Below are 27,097 nucleotides of genomic sequence, written 5' to 3'. Positions count from 1 at the left end.
ATAATAGAACAAAATCAGGATCTTTAGATTTTGGCTTTCCCAGCTTCATCACCTGACCTGGAGGAGTACATCCTAACTTTACATTTGGATAGGATGGTGATTTATAAGTGACTTTAATACCCCCAATTTTCTAAACCTATCTCATAAGTAATTTTCATGTTTAACTACCTTCTTAGCCCTATGATTGCCTACTGGCAATAAGATGCTTTTAGTAATATATTTTTGATATTATTTAATGTAGACTGCATTCAGGTATATTTCTCAAAATGGTAAGCTACCTCATGGTTACAAAATTTACTTTTATAGTGTCATGGTATGTTCACCAAATATATATCCCATGATCTGATTTCTAAACACTCAATCCATTCCTTGTTGGAATGTGCATCTTAAGCATAGGGCAATGTAAAAAAAAAAAAAAAACAAACATAAATGTTGGGTTTGGAATCAATATTTTAAACATTTATAGCAAAAGATGTAAATTACCTAATTCATTGATGAGGTAATTTACATATTTTGCTATATATTGCTGAAAATTTAAATTTATTTTAAATTTTTTTTTTTCAGACAATGTATTGGCTAAACGGTGTGTGAAAACTTTGCCCCACTAATAAAACAGTAAGAGACACAACTGGGAAATGTTATTATACTGGTGATGCAACTACACCTTACAAGTCAAACATGAAACTTTGAACATGAATCACCTGTGTGAGACTGTGAATCTCCTGAGGACCAAATCCCACTTGCCCACTCAGTGATCCAGTTGCCTTCACTATCACAAATTAATTTTTTTGCTGATTTATAAAATATGGGTTTTAATAAAAAGACCTTTTAATTAGCCAGGATTTTAGCCACTTTATTGAAACTGGTGACAATGAAATTATGAAAGGCAATACACAATTTTTCTAGATTTAGATATTGTACTCTATTCTTCCTAATTATTAAAACATCACAGAGACCTCTATGCTCTCCTTAGAACAAACACGGGAGTATCACCTAGATTTCCAAATTTTTTCCTCAACTCTGAAATGACTGAGGACTAATCAGGATTTTTGCCACAGTAATTTCATTGGAAGTGTGAAAAAATATCGCTCACAGCCTCCTCAGCTAACAGGACTGCATTGGCAAAAGCCTCAGAGTGGACATATTTATACTAGCAAAGAACGCCTCTTGTTGGGATAGTTTATCTTATTCATGGAACCAGTGGGAGTTCTGTCCTTACAAAACCTCTCTTGCTAACATAAGGCACATTTTCTCAAGAATGTTTTACTGATGCGAATATATCAGCATATGTCTTAGTGTAAGAAGTCTTAAATTCAATTACAAATTAATACTACTCAAGCCTTAATGTTTTAATGGATAAATTAATATTAACTTATACAATAACGATGATTATTGATAGGAAAATTTTACCCCATATTCAGAAAAAGCTTTCATCACATTCTTTACATTTCCACAGGTATTTTATGTATCTCAGAATTGTGAGATCCAGTATTTTTTATCTTGTCATTTTTAGAAGGTGATTTCTCTAATATTGAAATTCCTCACTAGACCTTTTAGAAACCTTCTAGGTCATGTCTATACAGCTTCCTGTCTGCCTTTTGTTACTGCCTTATTTGTCTTTCATCCTACTAATGTCATTTTAGCTTAAAAAAATTTATATTGCTGGGGGGAAGACAGAAGTGTGCTTTCCTACTAAAATAATTTTGATTTATCTGGTACCTAAATGGATACCCCTTGGATATCAGGAGACAAAGCGATCAGATATAGTTCCCTTTTCACACATATGTTTGAAATCTCATTTTACTGCTGTGCTTCAGAAGCAATATTATCTCAGCCTCATGGATGTCTATTTTTCTGAACTTATGGCTATCATAGTTCAATGCAATTGCCATCCTTGCTTCCCAATCATAGGTGAAAGATACTCAGTTTCAGTTATTTACCCAGAGTTCATGTGGGACCATTCAGGAATGTATGTGTTGTGTAAAAATACACCTTAAAAACAGATCTTTAAAAACACTTGTAAGTTTTCTAGAGCAAAAGTTATCATTACACAATATGCCACAAAAGAACTAGAAGAGATGGAAAATGCAGAATCTAGAAATTACAAATGAGTACAAGAAATAAATATCTGTCTTATTAGAAACTGTGAAAGAGTCAATGATCTGATGAACACTGGAATATTTGGTGACGATGATGACAAGCATTTGATTGCATTTATTAAGAAATGTTTTCCATGAAAGCAAAAACATTAACTGTTGAGAAAAAAAATTCTTTGGTGATTGAAGTTCCTTATGGTTCTCCACAAGGCACCTCAGAAACACTTTACCCCAAAATAATGCTAGGGAAGCTTAAAGGTTGCAAATAGGTACTGGGGCCCAGCAAGCATCATCCCAGAAGGATTAACAAAAAGACAAGAAAGCTCCTTCAGGAACAACTTATATTTGCTGCCATGAAAAGAACATCAATAACGTGTCTGGGAAAGAGCCACAAGTGAAGGCAGAGAAGGCATTCAGGAAAAAGAATTCATCAGTGAAGGACAAAATGAACTGATTCTAGCTAAGAGAGAAAGGACATATGCTGTGCTTGATCTGACTTGCAAATACAATGTATCAGGGGAAAATTTCTGGCATAAAGCAAAATTATTAATAAGTAATGATAGCTAGTACAGAAGCCCCACTAGAGGAACAGGGAGGTCCTAGTGGAGAGCATGAAGCTTCCAGGCTGCCTCTAAGGGCAGGGAGTTCTTTCCTCAGTCTTTTTGAAGGGAAGGACTGGAAGTCTTGCTGCAAGACCTCATTCCTCTGAGCAGCAGGTCTGCGTGAAGAGGCCACAGGGACCAGAGCACCATTAACCTGATTTTCCTCTGTACAACAGAACACGAGGCTCTTCTAAACCAATTCTAGTGAGCTAAAGCATACTTGCTTTCTGTACATTTTTTCTTAAATTTTTTTTTTTTTTTCTGTAATAAGAATTTTCCAGATTTCACTTTTTTACCCCCTATATTATATACTTAGCTTCCGGTCATTCTGCATAAATTTGTGGTACCTCAAATTTTAGTTTCCTCAGGCTAACACCCTGCAATTTCCCATTGCTACTAAAGGATATTTACTTTTAATACCACCTCACTCCCTCTAATTTAATCTGTAAATACTCATTTCTTTCAGACTTTCCACTTTCAGCTTGATTCCTCTTCTCCCTTCCTGAGATGCTCTGTGATGAGGTCCCAGGTTACACATGCCAAACCCACACAAGTGCTATTGAGGAGAGTGTTAAAGCAGTGAAGCTGGTGGAGAAACAACAGTGAGCACTGACTGAAGGAGCTGCAGTGAAGTGATATGTTGATAACTTATACCTTGGATCCAAAATTTGAAGCATTTCAGTGCCAAAAAACAAGTGGGGAAAAAAATTACATGAAAGAATAGCATCAGAGTATAGCAATGGTTCTAGGAATACTTAGACAGTATTTAGAAACAGTTTAGTTAGACTGAACTAATTACAAGTCAGAATACAGTGTGGGGAAAAATCAGGGGGAAATACGATCATTACCTCTCTTGGGAGGGTCAAACCCAGAGTAAGAAGAAAAATGATTTTGAATGTCCTCCGTGGATACAAATAGGAACAGTGGATTAAACCTGTGCACAATAAAACCTCCAGCCAAGGATCAGGAGGCATTTTCTCCCCGTTAGGATGTCAGATCACAGAGCTGTCTCCCAAGGGAGGTGGTGCAAGGAGCTTCACCGTATGAGTCATTCAAAATTAGGCTGAAGCAAAGCACCTGCACATACCTCAGGCAACATAGCTTTGTTGGCAGGCAGACAACCTCAATGACCTGACAAGACTTAACCAGCTCTCCTTTTTGTCATTTCATTTAATTTTAGTCTATTCATATTAAGCAAAATGAGAAAAAATAGCATTCTGTGTAGCACTCATGTATTCGTTTCCTCAAGTGACTGATTACAAATGAAAAATACATTAATTGTCATAAATATTCAGACATCTGATAGGTAAATCTAATGACTAGCTCTGGTTTGTGTTATTATTTAGGAAGTTATTTTAAAACATTCCCCCTCTCCCCCCCTACCGAAATGACAAATTTTCCTCGCCAGAAGGTGAGCCAGCCAGGGGTAATCAAATACATAAACAAGATTTAGTTATACCTGGGATGATTATGGTTAGAGCATTTATTTTTGGACTCCTACTGCTTGAAATATCTACCTTTTCAGACACTTGTTAAGAATGCCAAAGTAAAAATGGTAGTGGCAGAAAAGAAGACAGTGCTGATAAGAAAACATTCATGTCTGAGTAGCAAGACACTCGAAATTTGCTCCCCTGAGTTTTTCAGCATGTATTTCAGAGGACTGAATACCTCATTTGCTATTTTTTTTTCCATTTCCAGCTACCATGGTTTAACAGAGAAAGGGGAAGATTTAGCCTTCAGCTTTGGGGGAATTTACAGGAAAAGAACACAGAAAAAAAATTAATTGATTCTTAATCCACTTCTGATATTGAAATTCACTTCACTCTCCTCTTTAATATTACATTTATTTTCCATGATTGAAAAGGAATTAACATATCTGTAATTATACACTGCAGAATGTGGAGGAGAAAGCAGAATAGCAAATAAAAGTTCAGTGTTTTCAAAACAGGGATAACAGGTAACTTCCACTGCAGAAAACCAGCACCTGATCTCTTGGACTGCCAGTGAGGATATTAAATATACATCTATAAAATAGAAAAGCAAATAAAATATCAACATTAAGGAGAGCAGGAAAAAATATCCAAGTACACAGTGGTCTATTATTCTGACCTCCAAAACCATACAGGGCTCTAAAACGCACTTTGAAGTCAAAAAGTGGGAACCTGATCTCTCTTCAGTTTGAGTTTTACATGAACCCTTGCATAGGAAATGGCTAAACCAACATGGGTTCATTCAGCTCAGCAGAACGAGAATGAGGTGGAATGTTTGCAGGGGGTGATGTAAGAATAAAATGAAAAATTAACTGATACTTAAACATAATTTTTAATGCCATTTCACACATTGTAGTCTGTCCTATGTAGCGTCCAGAAACTATTACAGAAAAGCACAATACTTACAGGTCATATGTTATATCTTCCAGTCCCACATGGGAACTATGTTGGATATCAGTCACACTCAAGGATATATCAAAAATTAAAAGGGAAATTATGTTTAGCCATTGATTAGCTACCAAAGCAAAGAGTCGTGTAAAGGAAATCCAGTACTGACATAAAGGTGAATGACTTTGACTTATAAAGCACAAAATCCAGAAGTTAGAGATAATATTCTATGTAGATGAGTGATGTTCTAGAGCAATATTTTCATACGAAATAAGAACAAGATATTCTATGATTGTGAGATAGAGCTTGATAAGTTTACAACAGCAGAAGTCTGGAATCCCTTTCCTAGGAAGAGCAGAATGATGCAGAATGAGGGAGGATGTTCTTGTGACCAAAGCACGCGGCCAGAAGCACACAGTGCGTGTCAAGGGTGGCCAAACGGAGAGCTTTAAACTGGTAATTACAGGAGAGGTAGAGATTCCTCAAAAAGCAAGTGAGCAAGTTGAGGATGGAATAGGCAAGGTAAGAGCCAGGGGAGATGGGAAGATAATGACACAGAAATTAACAAAACCAATGATGAAGTGGAATCACCTTAAGCCTAGGTCCATAAGAAAGAAGGTGCCCGTGAAACGATCTTGAGATTGCTCTGATGAATCAGCATGTCTGGGTGCCTCTCTGAAATGCTTGACAATAATGGATATGGCAAGGGCACAACAGGAGGAATCAGAAATCCACAGGCAGTTACAGCCATTGAGCTAATGGGCACATGATGCAATAGCAACTAAGTTTCTGAAATGGTTGGGTACAGACTCTTTTGGAAAGACAGGCTGGGAAGGTGAGGTGACTTTTTGTGAGACTGCAGCTGGAATGCCTGGAATTCTGCCTGGGGATAATGTACTGGTACATTGGTTATTCTTCCCCAGTTTTGCTGAACTTCATGAATTTACTCTCAGCCTAATTCTCCAGTCTGTTCAGGTCCATTTGAATGGTAACACCACTGTGTCTATATCAGTCACTACCAGTTTTGTACCATCTACAGACTTGAAGAGGGTACACTGTCTAATTTTCTGGATCATTAATGAAGATGTTAGAGGAAGAGTATTGGCCCCAGGATCAATCCTTGGCATAACACTACCAGTGTCTTACCTCCAACCTGAGTTTGCACCACCAATCTCAACCCTCTGAACCCGGCCGTTCAGCCAGTTTTCAATCCATCATACTGCTGTCTTGTCCGTATTTTGCCAGCTTGTCCATGACAGTGTTGTTGGAAACAGTGTCAAAAGTTTTGTTAAAGCCCAGGTAGGAAATATTTGCCACCCCCTCTTCATTCACAAAGATGGTCACTAGATGACCTGAAGAGGCACCTTCCAGCCTAAGCAATTCTGTGAGCCTGTGATCTTGAGGGTGACCATTTGTGTGTGCCAGACAAGAAGAGCAGACAGACTGTGGCAGTCTGTGTGTCAGATCTCAGATAGCGCCAAGCTGGTTGGCATGGAGTAATATCAGGTTTACTGATATGGGTAAACCTGGAACCTGACCCTCACCTGTCAGGCAGGATTCTTTTGCAATCCTAGGGAATGTTAGAACTGACTTCCTCTGAATTTATGCTCATCAGGGCTATTGATGGAAATGGTAGCTAATCTCTGTATCTGTACCCAACAGATTGAAACACTGATGCATTTTCCTGTCCTCTGTTTGGCCATCAGCCCCGGAATACAGTCCCTGTTCTGCTAGGGGCCTCTTCTGGGATCTTAAACAGGTCTTCAGCTGTGTAGGAGTGTTCACCCCATCTACTTAACTCCTTCAGCAAGTGCCCTGTAATTTAGTGCACCTAAAGTTAAGCACTGAAATTCTCAATGCAGAGAATGAAGAGAATTGAATGCCTCTAGGGGATGATTAGGAGCACTAAAGTTAAAGACTAACTTACATAAATATGTAAATCACCCCTCATTTACCTCTCAGTCACATGCAATTTTTCCTGGTGAATTCCTGACTCATTCATACAATGAAAATGTACAGAATGAAATGAAAGAAGGGTATTCAATATTTATTTTATCTGAACGCTGTGTGTCTTCATAACATGTATCATGCACACTTTTGTGGTTGATAAAGTCATGGTGCTGTGAAGAATTTTTTCAACATCTAATCAAAAAATACAAAGAAGGCATTGGAAGTAGCTGGTTTGCTTTACCTTCTGCCTTGATGATTTATTTGGAATGTCACTTCTGAAAGTAAATGCTGTCACACAAACCAATATATTGCTGAGCATCTTTGGAATGAGGAATGGAAAGAATGAGATTAAGCAGCCCTGTAAAGTAATTATTTTGTAGATTGCAGGTCAGCTGCTTGAAGACTACTACAAAATACATCACTGTACTTTGCCCAACCCTTTTTTTACAATAAAGATTATATTTTTTTACAAATAAAGATTGTACTCATATGCTGAAAAGTTATGACAGTGCTGAAAACAGTGGGAACTGCAACCTGTCATTCAAGCAACAAAACAACCCCCTTCCTGCCCTACTTTTTCTATATATTAACAGCATTTTGACAGGACAATGGATTTCTATGGGAAAAAAACCTCTCTCAGAAAATTTACTGTCTATGTGATGCATGTTTCTTCCTGAATCTTGCTTATCTAATTGGATTGCCACACTCCAATAAAAGGGTCTCTTGAGCTCATATTAGCTATTTCACCATTTGAAGACACGTGTAAAAATTAGGCTCTGAACAAGTGACATACCATTAAGATAAACACTCCAAACACACTATATACATTCAATGAGGAGAAATGATGAAACTTTCAAAAACCAGAATGATTTTCCTTAGGAGAAGACATAGTCTTTTAATTTTTAGCTTGGAATTATTTTCTCCCCCCCCCCCCCCCCCCCCCCCCCCCCCCCCCGTAACTTTCACTGACAAAAGCAGTAGTACCAAAGGTCAAAAAAATAGTTGGGAATGCAGAAAATTACTCATAACTGATAAAACTGATTTTAGGTAATCTTAAAGTCCAGAAGGTCACAGATGCAGGGTCCACTCCAGTTGATTCAACCTAAGCCTCAACATAGAAGATAATATCACATTTTCATTTCACAGTCTCTAAGAATATTTTTCTCTGAGCTTGCATTAAAGGTGAGGCAAGAGGGTTATTGTGCTATGGTCAGCTCAACCTCCCCACAAAGCACCTCCTGTTGACTGTGCTCCTGTTAGTGGTTTCTACCTCACCCTCCAGTACAATCCCAGTAAGAAAAAGACAAAAGCACCACCCCTCCTCAGGGTGGCAAACCGAACTTTTGTTTCGGCAAGCATACTTGCCTTTGTGTCAAGGTTGTTCCTTTAGGTATAACAATCCACTCTAGCATTGATGACAACCCCTTAACGTGGGAGTTGCAATGAGGCACCAAAGGCTGGGACCTGATACTGTAAAGGCACTGCCAAGTGAGATTATGAAGGGAAATTGTTAAATAGTGCCATAAGGGCAGCTCCTTCATTTCTTTTGATTCTTTCCTTTTGATTTCCTTCCTTTCTCTTTCCAGCTAAATTTTGCCACTGAACTGATACAATCATGCATGTCCTCATACCACCTGTCCTCTTTCATATTTTTTACAGCTGAGTCAATCAGAGTTTTAATTTAAATTTTCATCGATCAAGAGATTTTTATCCTGTCTCAGACAGAGAGGTAGAGGTTTTCCAAAGATAATAACAGTTTCAGTAGACTGCAGAAGATTTTATTTCTATTTCTTTTAGGTGTGGAGTTTTTATGCTCAGCAGACTAGTATCCAAATATAGCTGGGAACAATATGACAACAAAATGTGTGCTAGGGATTACTAACACAAGGACCTGCAACCAAAATCTCTACAGGGAGGTGAGATAGAAGTTTTCTCAAAGGACTCTCAATTATGAAGTTACAACAGCCGGCAGCTTTTGGTTAAGTCTAGCTCGTAAAGAAAAACTCGTGTCTGACATATCCCGAGTGCCAGCTGGGTGAGCAGGATGCTCTTTCCCTAGTCACACTCTATCCACAGCAAATGAAGTGCTTCTCAAAACAGTGATAGTGCAGGATCTGCTCCAGAGTCTTTACCCTCTGCTGTGGAGTCTTTAACAGGCCTGGGCAAGGGAGGAGGAAAGACTTGCACATTACTCCTTTGTCTCTGTCTAAAAGCCTTTCAAACCTTACCATAAAAGACTATTAATGGGATATTTTGTGATAGCATGCAGCCTATCCTGCCTACTGTAGTAGAAATCGGGAAACCAACTTGCTTTGGATAAATCCTTTGGAGTTATTATGAACCACACTGAATATAATTCTCTTTAACAGAATGTATTAAAAATGTTGACAATAATATTGTTCATGCCAGAATCTACACTTCAAGGTTTTTTTAGTTGTGAATTTACTTTCCTAGTGAAGCTTTAAGTGATGAAATCATTCATCTGCTTGCATTTTAACATGTAGTTATTAAACTAATATAACATATTTCTTATTAAATGGAGCAAGAAAGCAGCTGTGAGCTACACCAGTTCCAGATCTTCCCAGTAGTGGGATCTTCCAGCTCCTCAGAGTGAGAAAACACTGCACGCCCAGCTGCAAGAGTCGTTCAATCCTCACTGTATTTCTTACCTTTTAAACACTTTGCCACTTTTAATTAATTTACCAGCAGCCTTTTATTCATCACAGCACCCATCTCTTTCCCTTCTTCACTATTTTCCATACCAACATTATTTTCCCACTTGCATAACTCCTTACTCAACTCAGCACTCGCTTTACCTTTTCTGTTCTTGTTAGCACCCGCTCTCACAAAATCTCTTTGTATCTCCTGCTGTTCCTGATGTGCCCTCAGGAAGAATTATTTATAGCCACACTATGATGTCATGAACTTCAGGCAAATGAAGTTGGAATGGACTTGCAGAGATCACTTTGTCCATCCCCACCGCTTAGGGAGGGTCACTCGGAGCAGGGTGCCCATGGCCAGACGGCTTTTGAATGTCTCCAAAGATGGAGACTGCACAACCTCCTTGGACAACCTGTGCCAGCACTTGGACACTTTCACAGTAAAAAGCATCTTATGATATTCAGACGGAACATGTTTGTGCCCACTGCCTCTTTAATACCTCTATTTACCTCTTTCTCACTTCTTTCATCTCTGATGTTCCAATGTACAGCTGTGAAAGCAGTCAAACCACTGGCCCATGGACATCCACTGCTTGGCATTCAGCTGGTTTCCCTACTGCCGGCTTTAATCTATTGTCCTTCATGTTAAAAATATACTCATAAATTCACAAAAGAATGTGCTTTCTCTGTTTTTTTTCTCTGCCTCTGCAGTGCCTAGGCAATGGTTTCCAGTCTATTCCTGGGGTTGTCTGACATCACATAAATAAAAGTAGCAACAATTCTTTCATCTAAACTCCTAAAACCTTACTAGGGAAGAGCATTCATAAGCACAAGACATGAAGGAAGAACAACAACATCATAACCCTACAATCAACCTCAATGTCTGTGGAAGATCTCACAAATGTGTCTTCCCATGGACAGTAAAAATATTGGATTCCCAGTCACCAATTTGCAGGTTCAGTATTCTTATCAGGCACACCGTTATGCAATTCAGAAGGCCTTCAGGATTTTTTTTTTAATTGCAGATTTTTTTTCTCCCATAGTGCTGAATTCATTGACAGAGCACGTAACAGCTTGATGGTGAGCTTAGATCAAAGCAAGATTTTTGTCTTTGCGTTCCTCTGATCTTCAGCAGCCTTGAGCATGCTCTAAACTACGTTAAATATCAACCTGCCATGGCCATGGCTATCTTGCATCCTGTCTCTTCCTGGTGATGACTGAAGCAGATTAGACTTATCCTTAACTGAGTCTAGAAACACAAATCTCTGAAGAGCCACTGATTTTGCAGACTGTGGCACCTCCCCTGCATCACTTTCAATGCAGGTGAACTTTCCTTATGCAGGCATAGTTTTCTGCTACATCAGTAGTATCTTTTAAAACTTATTCTACATTCTTTGCTATTTTTTTCTCTATGCACAAAATAAAATTACTGTAAATGTAGGTCATCACCTGTGCTTTATATTTAATTCTCTAGGAGCATATTTGATCTTGATATCTGATTGCTTCTCCACTATTTTTTGGAGAGAACCTTCCATTGTAGTTTTACTTATGCTTTCATTTACACAAGCTAAAACACAGAGCCATTATTTTTGAAAACAGGGTAAACCAAATATACAGATTTCCCTACACTTGAAAGGTTTTGCTCATTTGTTTTTAATATCTTCAGGGTTTTTTTGTTTTGTTTTTAATCAGAAACTCCTTGCTTTGAAACACAAACACTCTTTTAGTACTTGTGTTTTTTTGGTCTTTTATCTTGCTTTAATTAGCTCACTTGGGAAGTAATGTAACACTATTGCACAAAAAAACTGTATCAGTGGCTGAATCCTTCTTTTCAATTAACCATACAAATCCAGGCCTTCTTCCCACACTCATACTGCATTATTTCGCACTTGGCACAACCTACCTCTCCCAAAGTCCTTCATTATTTTAAGGTCATCCAGACAGGATCCTTCCTGTCTTGTTTTGTGCCAGCAGGCAGAAAGATGCACACTTGTTTTCACCTGTCTGGAGTCCACCATAGCAAACATGGTCAGGGTTGCATGCAGGACTCCAAAGTCTTAGAATACCTTGCTATTGAAGCAGAGTAATCAAAGTGAGATTAAAAAAAAAACCCAAAACAAAAAAAAACCAAAAATCCACAACTCCTTCCAAGGCCATAAAATGGAATTTTTTGTGTCTTGCTGCAAAGCCATTTCTGCTGAAAGAACAGAAATACAGAAACTGCAATCCTGGCTATTATAGAGAAGTCTTATACTGATTTTATAGAAGATTGTGCAAACAAGGGAAGACTATAAAGGTAGGTTTTGCTCCCAGGAAACTCCTCACTGCAGGTGTGTCAGGAAGACAGAAGCATGAACAGGTAAACAAGAAGAAATAGAGAATTGTTCCCTGGATACACAGAGCAAAATCAGGAAGGCCAAAGAAAGGGTGGAATTGAAATTCCTAAAGCACATCAATAGCAACAGGAGAGGTTTCTACAGCCACAGCAGCAGCTAAAGGAAGACTGGGGAGAACATGGGACACTGTGATGGGCAACAAAGAGATGGAATGTGTAGGAAAGGATGATAACCTATAGTAGGGAAGTGTGAAAGACTCAATACCTTCATTTCCTCAGCCTTTATGGACAAAGTCTGCGGCTCACTCCCAGGCCTTTGCTTCAGGTCTTTGCTTAAAACCAAAGGATAACAGAAACAGGTACTAGCATGGTACAGAAGGATCAAATTGGGTACTAATTAGGTCAGCTCATGTGCAAAACATGTGTGAGACCATAGGCCTGGAAAGGATGCACTTGAAAATGCCAGGAAACTGGCTTGTGATTGTTTTGAGACCATTCCCTATCATGTTTGAAAAATTGTAATCAAGAGAGCAAAGACTAGAGAATACATTTATTAGTCTTCAAAAAAGGCAAGAAGGATTTCGAGAATGTACTCAGAAAAAAACATAATATTTTGATTCATAGAAAGGTATTAATAGAAATGTATTGTGGAAGCTTCAGTACACCTTGAGTTAAGAAAATATAATGGCTTCAATATTTTTTGAAAATTCTGAGATTGGGAGAAGCAGAAAGGGGATTTTCTCCCTTTGTTTTCAGAAGAACCTCCCAAACACCTCTTGCACAGCAGTTTATGGACACAAATATTGTGTCTTTCCAGTAATGTACTGAAAAAATGGAGATCCCTGTAACTGAGCAATGTAGATAAACATTTCTGCAGAGCACATCATAATGGCTTGCAATTTGAATGTTAAATTCTTTTACATCTTTTGTAATACCTACAGGTATACATGGCTTATCAGTGTGATAGCCTAATAAGTCAGGCTATACAGTTTGATGGTTTTTTCCTAAACCTGTTTGAATTTAAACTAAAGCTACACTATATGTACTGCAGGCAAAATTCACTTAGAAATGCAACTCAAATGCAAACATGAACTGGTTGTGACCTGTTTTATATAAAAACCCCACAATCAAAATATAATGTGTCACACAGACAACATTAATATATATTATACTGAAGCACACAATACTACACTACAGCCTTTAATTAATCCTTCTACTAGCGCAGGAATATTTCTACTAATAACTACTTTTGGAATGCCTAAGAGATGAAACTTGTATCTACACCTCTGGAGGTTATTTTAGCTTTTAAATCACACAGTATGAGAATTTTTTTTCCCAATATTAAATTGAAATGTTAATCTTTTCCAGCTTCATCACATTAGCCCTGGTTACTTATTTGTCCAAGTTTGAATTATCTTTATTCATCCATTGGGTTCACACATTTTAAATTCTCTGAGCTTCTCAATCATTACTCAACAAAGCCCTATCTGATGAGTTCTCTAAATTTATTCCCTACAGCTCTCCTGGCAATTTGCATTACTTTTGCCTGGACACTTCAGTTTGTTAATAGCGTTCTGGTAGTAACTGTACAGAATTCTAAAGATTAGGGCTGAGGTCTTGGGCTGAGCTGATACATGGTCAACCCAGCTTGGGAAAAGGCATGAAGGCAAAATTTCTTTCTTGATTTCCCTACAATTGAGATCCTCTTGGTGCTGATCTAGGTTTGATACAAACTAAAGTATGCTGACAGTTGTTTCAGTGAGCCTGTTTGAGCAGACCAGGTTTCTGGAGCACTCAGACCCCATAATTTGTGCTCTGTTTTGCCTGGTTGTGCTCTACATCCTGGGAACACACCTGAGCAAAGAAGACTGTTGTCTGCCTGGTGAACATTCTGATTTTCTTGGGAAAATTACCAGCCAATAACATTTGAAGCAACTCTGAGCTAAGTTTCTGCTAGTAGCAGTCACAGAATCGCAACAAATCCCAGATCAGATGAACTGAATGTCCATGCAGCCTCTGTTGAACCACGCAGTCCCAGCCAGCAATTATGGGTTCTACCAAGCCACAGGTGACAGTGGCTTAGTCTGTGACCTTGTGCCTGACGGGTGATTGAAAGGGGCGCTGGACATTGACCCAGGAGGAGCACCTGCCAGCACCCTGGAATAGCCAGAAAGTGCTCTGGCCTTGGAACCCTCTGCCTTGGCAGCCCAGCAGTCTGGCAGGCCAGGCAGGGAGCTCAGTTGACATGCTGACAGTACCACAGCTCAGACAAGCACATCCCACTCAGCCTTCTGAACTCACACACAGATCAAGTGTGTCCATGGCTATCTGCTGGGCAGGGGATGGAGCTGACAGATGCTCCTGGAGGCAGAGATAACTCCAATGACTGTTGGTTTTCTTTCAGAAGCTGTGGGGAAGCCAGTGATCTTTTGGATTACTCTGGAAGCACACAGGATGAAGGAGCTGTCAAATCTTTGGATGAGGATGCTGTCTGTTTAAAGGTTGAATGGCTTTTCATGCATAACACCATAGTCCTTAAGCTTCTGTTTCCTGGATGCCTGTGGGAATGGCCTTGACCTACACTGACACATGTAGTCCCCAGACATTTTTTAATGCTGCATTATGATGTACACCGGGATGTTATCTTCTTGCAGTAGATCAAAACTGACCACATCTTAAACTTTTATGAAATAATAGTATTTGTCTATTGATGTGATCTGCAGGCTCAGGGATCTTTAAGCTTCTCAGCAGTGTCACCAGTGCTGTGGAGGATGATGACCTGCCTTGGCCCCACACAGGGCAGGACCTTCTAACTATAAACATTGTTGCTAATCACACAGTAGGAATATCAATTGTCAAAATAATGCACATTATGCAGCCTCAGAACAGACACAAAGTATACATTCTGCAACACCTGCCTACAACTTTCAGAGTTTAAAAAGGCACTTTAGAAATTGTAAGAGCCACCCTTTACAATACAAATGTATAATTTTTAAAAGCAGCTGTTTTTTTATACATAAAGGAAATTATATGTATTAAATTTTGATTCCTTCCTTATCACCCTGAGAAAAATGAAAAAATACTTAATAAAATTAAAAAAAAAGAAGTAAATGGCTTATATGTTTTATGGCTTAAAATGAATTTTTAAAAATATCATACATGTTGATATATTCACTGCCATTACATTTTGGAGCCTCTGCCCATTTACTTTCTTTGCATTTTATATTTATTGATGAAATCCAACTCCTGCCTCTGGCCTAAGAGTAAGAAAGGAAACACAACAAAGCTCATAAAAACTTACTAATAAAGAACAGGTGCAAGAACCCAATCAGATAAAGAAGTCATTGACTATATCTAAGATTTCTTCTCCTATTTGCTGACCTAAATGTTGAAATATCCACAGTTACATGTTCTCTGAATATGGGGGTGAAATGCTGACATCATTTAATATGAGATCTAGCTCTTCAAGAGGCACTTTCAAAAGGAATATAGTTTTTACTATCAAGTATCTCTTCTCATTCTTCTATGCCCTTGAAAACACTTTCTGCTGTTAAAAGACATGGCTTTTGAAGGATTACTATTTTTATCTCTATGCATCTATCCTCATGAATGCTTTGTTTTCCATTTTAAATCAGATTATTTCATTAACTACTGTGCTTAGGTCTTAGGAGGGTAGCATTTTATTATCTTTATGTTGATTAATTTTCTTTTGCATCCATCTGCTGTGGACTGCTCAGGATGTCCTGCACACAAGGGAACACTGCACACAGTAAGTGGGTGGAATTTTGAATACCTTACAATTTTTACAAGGAAGAATGGAATCAAAACTACTGGAATCAAATACCAGCACTTTATAAAACCATTATCACCACAATACAGTAATTAAAATCTCCATTGCCTACATGGAACAGTCCTTAACTCATTTTTAAAATTTACAGATATTAAAATGAAATGTTAATTGAAAATGCATTAGCTGAACAGAAGGGTTTTAATCATTTAGGCTAAATTTGGCTTGAGAGAAGAAATGAAAGCCTATGTAAAACTTAATGTCTTCTTAAGGAGACACTATGGGGACTGTCTCCAGGTGAATGGAATCAGAGCACCTCCCAGTGTTGCTTATGTGCCAGCTGTTGGAAGAGTCTCAGGCAAGACATTGGCTGTGACCCACATTCTCTTCTCCAGTGGAGATCATTCTAATGCTGACCCCTTAAACCTGTGCCAACAACAACTGGAAGTTTTGTCCTTGAATAATCAAGTAATGCAAAACACTAAGATTTCACCGGTGGGATGTATTCAATCTGTTTTTCAAAGATTTAATAACTACAGATTTCTGGATGGTTAGGGAAATCCCAGCTAACTCTCACCCTTCTGCCAAATAATACCCCATCAGTGAAAAAAACTGAGGTGAAATTCTGTTTTTATTTAAGCCAGCTGGAAATTTACCATGGAATTCAGTGGGGCCAAAGAAAGTCCATGATCAAGTAAGTGGTTAAATAGCTTCAGTCATCTTGGAATTTTCACCAGCGAATGAATTGGAGACAATTCCAAAGAATCAAACAAACAATAAAAAGTGGATTTTTGACACAATTAATGGCACAATAACTAAAATCATTGCTTTTCATGGGATAAATTAAGGATTATTATATTAAATGCAAATTAGATGTGTTTTAGAAAACAACTATTATGGAGATTTTCTGAGGAAAACAGAAATTTGATAGAAAAAGAGATTTCTACTTAGTGCATTATAACCAGTAAGTGTACTGGTTGAATTAGTTTATGTTCTTATTGTCGCCACATCTAATGGTTATGAACAGGCTTTTTCATGTTTTCATTTGTTATAGAGCTCCACATAGCTAAAATACCTCTTGCTTTAATGTATTTGAAATACATTTCTATCCTTATGGATTGCCAATTGTTTCTTTTTCCTACAGTGTTTATACACTGAACATCTTATTTCTGGTACTGCCACTACATATGTCACTTTTAAGAGGCAATTCTACCCATAGCATGCACTGCACTTAAACTCTTACATTTTTAACACCTCGTAATGATGTCTCACTATAACCTTCAATCATGTGTCTTAACATATCTGGGCTTTGGAAATATTGAAGCTGTTACATTCCTGTTAATGAGTGTTCACATTCTTAAGCAAAATACAGTTCAAGTACGTTTTAATTCTACTGGTGCGCTGCACTGGCTAAGAATTTTGCTGATCTAATAAGGAGGTGGGAGCAACATTTGATATCAGTGACCCATGAAGTCTCCATGCAGGTTTTGACACATTGGAGAGATGACAGAGTGCTGAGCCAAACCTCCTACCAGAGAAGCTGTAAAGGCCTGTACACACACATAGACACACAATTTGTCTGTTCATCACAGATTTTGCCATTCTGCATATTATAGATTGAAACATTGTGTCAATTCAAGCACCATCTTTGATCTTCATGCCAGAAATAAGCAAAGGAATGTGGGTTATTTTGCTGGGACAGGTCTTCCTATGTTAATGAGCCTACATGGCAGTGGCTTTTATTCTGCACAGGAACACCTCCTCCTCTGGTTACAGAACCACGGTTAGGTCATCTAAATAAGTGTGCTGGATAATGAAGTTATCATTTTGAGCCAAGTCAGAATTTCTTTAATCAGCACAGTAAACTGAAATTCTACTAAAAAGCAAACAAAGTGAAACCTTTAGGTTTTGGTTGTGTTATTAAACAAAGACCTTGAAATAAATGTTTGATGTGCTTTGGGCAAACAGCGCCTGCCTGAAATAGTAGGGTGCTGGTGTATAAAAAAAATTCAATTTTAGATAAATGTGCATAATAAAATTTGTAATTTTATTACCAATTCAAAACCCAATAACAATGTCACTGAAGTTAATGTGACTTCAACTTTTAATCTGAGTGAGAGTGGAACTGCCTCTTGTGTTCTTTTTCTTGTTCTGCATTGAACAATATTACCTAAACTGACAGGGAATTTAGCCACAGGTAAGCTGCAAAGCATAGCAACTGTTTATGTAACATTACATATGCTTAAAATAATTAATATCTATAAAGATACCTTTCTTATCAGCAGTTGCTCAAAAAGACCTAAGTAGAAAAGGTCAAAATAATGAATTTAGTCCTACTGAAATGAAATATTTTCTTATTTGCAAAACTGCTAAAAAAAGAGATTTGTAGAGTTTTTATCCTGAACATACTATTGCTTTTCTACAGCACTTTGGAATACTACAGTCATTCACAGCTGTCACAAAAGAGTAGACAAAGAAAGGTATATCCAAAGCCTAAAGCAGTAAGGAGGTCATAGAGTATCCTATTTTTAATTCTAAAGAACATATAACTTAAAAATCTATTTTTAAACAAAAAAAAAGTGTGCTTCAAAGAAAAAAATAAAAAGAACTATACAACCCTACCTTTCCAAGAATATATTCTGCTTTCACTTTTAGATTGTATCCTGTCCAAGTTGGAATCACAACTCTTATTTCCTGCACTAGAACAAAACATTTCTGATTGTTTTACTGGTTTTGTCATTATGATAAGAAAACATCCCCCGTCCCAACCATACCATATTCTATAGTGAACCACAGACTCAGTGTCAGGTAAGTCTGCACATGACCTCCTTTTCCTCTGGCTTACCTGGATACTCCTGATTCTCTTTGGAATTCACACAGTAGAAAGTAAATTGACTGAAACAAACCTTCTAGTCAAAAAGTGATGAAAAACAACACAGGTATACAGTCTGAATTTTTATCTCAACTGAATGAGAAACCCCTTCTTTAAAACATTTTTCTGGTAGAGATGAACTGGTTCACAGTGGTTGTGGTTAGATAATCAGCATAGACTGACTCAGCTACTCTACACAGAAACTTAGCTAAATACAGAAGGATCTTAAAACAAAAAAAATTAAATAAATATTTAAACCAATTCTTTAATACTGAGAGCAATTAAAAAGAAGGGTGATTAGTTTCGTAAATCTAATAACCAGTGTTGATGAGGAAAAATTTATCTCCCAGAGTATGTTTGCTCAAATAAGTTGCTTGATCTACCCAAGAACTCAAAAATCATCTCCTCATGAGGGAAATTGAAAATTTCTTTTTGCTGGTTGGTATAATTTTTACCAGTAAACTTAATCATTGAAGTCCTAATGTGCTCAGGAAAACTTGGGATAGGATGATTAGTAAAATTCATCTCCAAAGAAGGCATTACAGTCAAGAATTAACCAGGAAACTGTGGAGGTGTAAATTTGTATGGTCATATCCAAAAGACTGCATGGGAATAGGAGAAATAACATCTGTAAAATAGTTATATTTTCTCATGTGGTTTTTTTTTTTTTTTTTTTTTTTGCTATAAGGCATAGGCAGATAATATATTATTTGTTTTTTGTCAGAATGCATATCTGGTGATTAGAAAACCTGGGAATCAAAGACAGGATTTAGGCAGAATTGGTCTGTTGAGTTTAGTTAGCTGTATGTTTAGTTTCTGATTTCTTGGCTTCAGTGAACTTGTCACCTGTGATAAGCAAATGACGTGGCAGATGTTGTACAGGCAGGACTTTGGACCTCTCTTCAGCTGGGTCCTCAGCTGGGTTGAGGAGTTATGCAGACTTCCTCAACCAATATTTCACCTGGCTGTCCACTCAGCTCTGGTAGCTGCTATTAAAAGACACATCTCAGTATCCCTCGAGGGACAGAAGAGCACTGTAAATTAATTTAACATAGCAGTTCAATCTCTACAAACTTGCTGCAAACTAATGAAATTACATGGTCAAGCAATGACAGACTTGTGCTCCATTTAAGCTCCTCTAATGTTACTTTCAAACACCTAAGGTAACAAAAAGACACTTCAAGAAAGGCTTGTTATTAAATTAACTTTTGATAAAAGTAAAATTGTGGTGTTGTATTAATGTTTAGGTAACTTGTACCATTAAATGTCAGACAGTGGTGAAAAATGTAGAAACCTAAAAGATGACATACTTTCCTTTATTTGACCTTCTTTAATGGAAATCTTTGTTACAAGTTCTGTATTGATATAACTCTTAATGAAAATTTATTTACTGGACAACGGGTACTTTGTGCTGATTAGGTGGGAAAAAATTACCTTCTTTGCTGCTATTTATAACACAGCTAATGATTTTTTTTTGGGTGAATAGCTTCTTATTTATCTTGAGATGCTTTTCCTGGCAGGGACAAAGTAAGGACAAAAAGGTCTTTATTGCTTTTTCTGCTACAAGGTGAAAATATGGGGCTGATTTCTGTAAAATGGCTCTACTCGCCCAGGTATTCCCACATGTATGGGTCATATTTCTCCTATAATCTGTGTTCCCTCTGAATATTTCAGTAAAAAACCACTATCCATTACCCATTTACTTTAAATACTAGTATATTTGGAAGAAACATCTGATTTAAAATAGTGTATCATTATTCTGGTTTCATTAAAATACCCTGCAATGTAACTGCCCACCTCTTTACATCAGTTTCACTTTCAGGACAGCTGTGTTTTGGAAAAGGTTTACAATCAGATGAATCATTGGTTCTCCTAGGAAGCAGAGTCATGCAGTAAGCTGCTGGCTCTTTGCCCCATAGACAGCACTTCTAATACAGCCATTAGGACAGCCCTATCCCTCTGCCATATTACAAAACCAATGAGTTCTTTTCAATAATTTTACAAAACCCATAAGACATGACATAGCAAATTTTTCCTCTGTTCTTTAAGTAGTGAGGTTTCGCCTTCTGATACAGATGGATAATTGCAGGATCCCACATGCAAAGGAAAAGCGTCAGCCTCACACGATTTCTGCTGTAGAATGTGTTTGTCCTATGTTAGAAAAGCAGCTGTTTGCTGAAATTCTGTGGAAATGTCCTTGAATATTTGGTGTAAAGGACTAGTGTTTCTGTCCTGTAAATGAAATGCAGTTCCATGTTTCTCTTAACCACTATAATACACTAAAATTACAATGAACTCATCTGCATTTAGCTTTTGCATATGAAAGTATTTTCATAATGGCCATATGGCTCTTCACAAATTTCTGATAGCAGTAGCAATGACATATTTGTAACAGGATATACCAGAGCAATTCCATCAAATGAGGAAACAGTACAATGATACAACAAACATGATACAAATTTGGCAGTAAAAGCCTGCTTACCTTCATATGTTCCGCTTTCTAGGAGAGCACCACTTTTCTCCAATTCCATAAAATCTTCAACAGTGATGAAAATATAGTCCACACCAGGGACTTCCCCCTCCTTATGTGGCCTTGTGGTGCCTATTAGTAAGATGAAAGACACACTGTCAAGCACATGGCCTAAATGCAGAATGATCTTTTTGAAAGCTTTGGAAATTCACAAAGTAAACCACTTACACAACATCTTACATAGCACATCTTCCTTGTGAGGATGCTTTCAAAGCAATCTAGCTATATTTGCTGAAGCTGACAGAGGTATATGAGACGTATATTTAAGATCATGCCAGATATTATTTGGATCCATATTTATTCTCACTAATGGAAAACTATTGTACTGTTGTTATTTTTACATTACTAGAAAGAACCTTAGTGACATCAGGACATCAGAAGTAACACAAAACAAAGTCTTTTTTACAATTAATCTGCTTCGTGATATTTTAAACATTAATTTAGAACACAAAATAATAGTTCTGCAAGTACATCTGTAAGGGTTATATTCACATTGCTTGTTTCAGTGCCATAAGTGGACTTGACAAATGGTGAGGCTCTAGGGCCTGTGGGATTAAAATCACCTGCTAACCGTGCTGTCAAACTGCACAGGTGTTTATATTTAGTTATTGCCTCTATTGTCATCCCTGGATGACAGAACTCTGTAAAAGCTGACAGATAATATTACACACAGCCTGACAAGTGACTTGGCTTAGCTAGCAGAAGTCGGGATGTTAGCAGGGAAGAGTCTGAAAGTGACCTGATTTCCTAATGGTCCAGTTTATCCAGTTTATGTGGTCAGGTTATCCCTGACTTGACTGAAACCACTAATTAAGTCTCAAAATTCCATTTGGAAATGGAAGTATTTTCGGGTCTCCTCACTCTCAGAGTGTTTGAAACATCTTAATCAATTCTTTATCAATACTGTACTGATTACATCATGCTTGTAGGGTTTAAAGACTGTTGACACTGAGAAGTGGCTAGAAACATGTCCAACCTCCTTTCTGTTACTTGAAGACACGGAGACATAAAAGTGTTATGTTAACTCCATTGCCTGTCATAGAGACCTTTTTCTCCTCAGACACAGCCTGAAGTCCACAGCAAAAACAGAATGAGACTGTCAAGACAGTATTTCAGTACTAAACATGGGGAATATATTTTGAAAAATCTATAAGACCCTTCCCTCATTTTCTCTAATTCCTTTCTCATCTCAATATTTACACCTAAAACTGGCTGTTAATTTATGGGAATTCTCATTCTGTTTTCTAGAGTACTCTGTTCATGTGGAGTTCTGAGCTCCTCAGTACAAGAGAGACATGGAGCTCTTGAAGCGGATACAGTGGAGGGCAACGAGGATGACTGGGGGATTGAGAATCCCTCTGATGAGTAAAGGCTGAGGGAGCTGGGCCTGTTCAGCCTCGAGAGAAGACAGCTGAGAAGGGACCTCATTAATGTGCATAATTATCTAAAGAGGGCAAGAGGGCAAAGCCAGGCTCTGCTCAGTGGTGCCAACCACTAGGACATGAGGCAGTGTCTGATGCACAGGAAGTTCCATCTGAATATTTGGAAGAACTTCACTGTGCAGTGACTGAGCACTGGAACAGGCTGCCCAGAGAGGGTGGGGAGTCTCCCTCCTGGGAGATATTTCAGAGCCATTTGGATGCAATCCTGGGCCATGTGCTCTGGGATGACCCTGCTAGAGCAGGGAGGTTAGAACAGATGCCCTGCTGTGGTCCCCTCCATCCTGACCCACTCTGTGATTTTGTGGTTACTTTTGTGTTTTGGAATGGCGTTGTTAAAGCACTCAGACACTTGGATTGTCCATAAGCATGCTAAATTTATTTCCCATGGATTATCTGATATCTGGGGATGCAGCAGCATGCCTAAAGATCTCCAGTCCTTTGTGAGAACTATATTGGAGCACAGGGGTTCTGGTGTGCCCCTGAGCTCCAGGGTGCTCTGCTAACAGCACAGACATCAGATGTTTGTTCTGCATGCTCTCTCCTGAGAAACTTTTCACTATCAAAGAATATTGACATAAACTGTATCTTCCTCACAAAACACTCTGGCAAATCAAGGCTATTCCAGACACAGCACAGGGAGGAAGCTCACATATTAGATGAGTAGCTTACTGTTTCTTCAATATATTGTTAATGCAGACAAGCTTGGATTACTAGTTTATCAATCAAGAAAAAAATACAAGTTACATAAAATGTTAGGCCTGCTTTGAATGAAAATTTGGACCAGGTGATATAAAGAGCTCCCTCACAATTAAAAATTTTAATGATTTTATACTATGTGGTGTTAATATACCCTGGTTTGTTTTAAACACCTGGATATTCAGCAGTCGTTCATGACGGATGATGGCAAAGTCTCACAGGAGGTCCAACAACACACTTGGTTATCCCTGTGCTTCTCTGCTTTGATCACAGTCTTTGTTCAACTCATGTAGAAAACTGTAATGGACCAAATTTCAGATTCTGAATCCCTCTCTTAAGATGGAAGCTAAAGACCTAATCTTTCTGCCCTTATATTACTGAGTCATGTTATTTTCAGATATGGTACAGATATGATAATACCTTTTTCATGTCATGCATTAATTAACTATTAATTAAATATTCTGTCTAATCTGCTTAGACAACAGCAGGAGATAACACCGTGTCTTGGTTTAGGGTTTTCTGATAACAAACTCTGCACTTCTCTCCCCCTTCACTGTTGGAACTAGTCTTAAAGTTGCAGAACTTAATATCTAGCATAAACAGAACAGATGATTGGGGATACAAGCATCATAAAGTCACCCCAGGACACACTGTCACTTGGATGTTTCCATTCTCTTATACTACTCAGGGAGCCAGCTCCAAGAGCCCTGCACTGCACTGTGTACTGAGGGCTGCAGACCTATAAAAGTAGGTCACTTCCCCCAAAAAAATGGAAAAAGGAACAAACCATGATCAATGGCTGCTTGAATTCAGGGTGACTCTACCCCAGCTACAGCAGCTTCCATCCCCAGAAGAACTTTATTGCTCTTGATAAAATCTTGCTGAGTCCCATTTCCCTCCTGCATCTGTTCTCATTCCCTCAGGCTGGAGGACCTGAGATCTTAGAAATGGTTAAAGCAACTCCCTGACTAATGGAATAATCAATGGTTATTGCCCCTTCTACTCCCTCACCCTGGAGGAACTGAGCTGTTGCTAATAGCACTTCTGCCATCCTTTATAGTTTTCTGTAAGTGCCATAGACTTTGTAATGTGCATATTTACAGAGCTGGACACAGTTACTGGAGCATCTTAAACACCCATCGAGGTCTGAACATGAAATCTATATATAGGAATCTTACAGACCACAAGCAAATTCTTTCCTTCCCTTTAACCTAGAGCTATACTTCTTAATAGATTTTGTCTTTAACTGCCTTCATATAGACAGATAAGCAGGCCTAAAACTTATTCAAGACTTAAAACAAAGGACTAATTCCAAGCCTCAGATTTCTACAGAAACACATCTTTTGTTATGCAGCATCAAGGTTTAATAGGACACAGTTGCTGCTACTTATAATATTTAGTCCTTTATTAATGCAAAATGGAAAAAAGAACTCAGTTACAGTTTTGTTACCTAGGTAACCTATGAAAAAATTATCTCTGCATTCCATAATGAAAGAATATTATACTCTTAGATATTTCAGGACCAAAACCAACAAGGGGTATTGGTACTATGCATATTTCTGACAAATGCAATTTATAGGTTCAGTTGAAGACACAAAATGAGAAGCTCTCAAGTAACCATGACCAGTCCAGTCATGCAAGTGCTGTCACACCACCTGTAGGTACCTTAGAAATTGCAGGACCTTGGTCTACAAAATGTGGACTGGTACTGACCTCGCTTGATTTTATGACCACTTTTTGCATCATTCACCAAAAAAATCTCCTCTCAAACATACACTAAGGTCATTCAGTGAGCAACTATTTTGTTTGGATTTTTAACTTCAAGAGGGATAGTTGGTACAGTGTAGAGATACTTAAGGTATGTGCTATACCTTTTTATCATTGTTATTATTATCTGTTAAAAAGAGCCTTTGCCTTTGCAGCTGTTTTCTTCTCTTCTGCAGGGGAATTATGGTGATTTGCCATACTTGAGTCCCGGCTTTCTATGCTCATGTATGTTGTAGGATGCTGCTATATTCCAGAAGAGGAATTAAGTGTTGTTTACACAAATAGCATCTGAAAGAGTGTTTTTCTTTTAAATGAGTTGAAGGCACCTGAGGGCAGGTGCTTAGACACATAAGAAATCTTTACTTTTTTAAAAAAAAGAAAAGGAGTATGTTAATTTTATAGCAATAAACTATTTTTGAAATACTGCTTTTATGAGCTTGGGGAACAATAAATAAATGGAACTTTTATGTTGACTTCTAGTGTAGATTGGAGAAATGATCAGTTCATGTAGTGTTCAGCCCAGATTGCCTTTATTAGTAAGAAAGGATAGAATTATTGATTCTAGAAGAGTTCCAGGATTGGAAAGCTCTGCACCAGTTTGTAGAGGCAGGAGAATAACTAGGAATTTATGTCTAATTTAAATTTCAGTATTCAATTACATAATTATAACATTTTAGTGCTTATTTGGGAGCAAAGTGCACAGCCTGACTTTGAACATATTTCTACTACTTAGAGGCACTGAGTCTTCACAGTCTCTGTCCAGCTCTGCTACTTTCAAAAGCAGGAAAGGTGCTCCTTCTTTTTTTTTTTCCTTTTTTTTTTCTGCTCATTCTGTGTAGTTATGAAAAAGAAAAAGAGACAAATTTATTTATTTATTGGTCAGCATAAGAATATGAATATTAGTTAAAACTCCCAGAACAGTGACAGGAAAGACTCACTCAGTACTTTAGACATATTTTAAAGAACACTTAATTCTTGCAGTGAATAATCTGTACTTTAGAGTCTTTAGCAGGATCTCAAGGTTAGTATTGTACTAGTTATGTCCTCGTAGAGTCTATATGATGGTCAGGAAAGCAGAAATAAAGGCCTTATTTCCCTGCATGGTGCCATACCAGCTCACAGACTAGGTTCACAGGTTTCAATGCTCCAAGCTTACAGCCATGTTATAAATATTTCAATTTGTACTTTTTTTTTTTTGGTAAGTTAAGGGCAAACCTGGCACTACACTATCCAAATATCTTCACACATATTTAGCTGATTTATATTTGGATTCACAGGTTGGTTCCTACTGCATGAGGTAATTTCAAAAGCAAAGGTGTGTTTTTGCCACAAGAATAACCTAGTCCTTTTTGCACAATGACCTACTTCTAGAGTAATTTTCCAATGTATGGAAGTGAATAATGTCTGGTTTTGCTTATCTGTTCCAAATGAAACAACATGCAAAGAGAAAAATGTCTTTAATATATGAAGCCCTTTTATTAGACATTCTGTTGAGAATTTGTTCTGTAACTCAGCTCTGTACAACAGCTTGTTGTGAAACATGGTCTGCCAGGCTGTCATACATTACAGTAGCTGGAGGGATCCCTCCTGCAGAAACAGACTGCTAATCTTTAATAAACTTCAGCTCAGCCCTTGGTATGACCTTGTATACACTTTGCCTTTGAAAAATTCAACAATACTTAATTAGGTCTTTTGTTTGTACGCCAAATTACTCTGGAACGCTATTACTGTGAGGAACTGAAATGTATGGGAAATTATACCTATCTTGTCAAATTACTAACTGCATTAAGCAGAGAAGCACTACATTTGTCTTGATCTACTGAATTTCCAGCTGAAGAGAATAATAAACATAATTTTCAAGTAAAGTGATTTTAGGCATATTACAAAGCCAGAAGCTTCAAGTGTTTATGACAATTCTCATAACAACAACATAAACCACAATAGCATAAGTCCCTTCCTGCCAATGGTCATGAAAAATAAAA

General features: G+C 37.8%; 1 protein-coding gene across 13 annotated transcripts in view; it reads right to left on the bottom strand.

The window, feature by feature from the left end:
* Positions 1-27,097, bottom strand: part of MAGI2 (membrane associated guanylate kinase, WW and PDZ domain containing 2) — a 695,213-nt gene that overhangs the window by 265,316 nt on the left and 402,800 nt on the right. For all 13 annotated transcript variants that reach the window (XM_038153728.1, XM_038153732.1, XM_038153729.1 and 10 more), the window contains one exon: positions 21,163-21,282. In XM_038153728.1, the coding sequence (XP_038009656.1) occupies positions 21,163-21,282 (120 nt within the window). The remainder of the gene's footprint in view (positions 1-21,162; positions 21,283-27,097) is intronic.

Source organism: Motacilla alba, chromosome 1A, assembly GCF_015832195.1.
Source record: "Motacilla alba alba isolate MOTALB_02 chromosome 1A, Motacilla_alba_V1.0_pri, whole genome shotgun sequence".
In the NCBI taxonomy this organism is placed as follows: Eukaryota; Metazoa; Chordata; class Aves; order Passeriformes; family Motacillidae; genus Motacilla; species Motacilla alba.
This window is presented reverse-complemented; position numbering and strand designations above follow the sequence as displayed.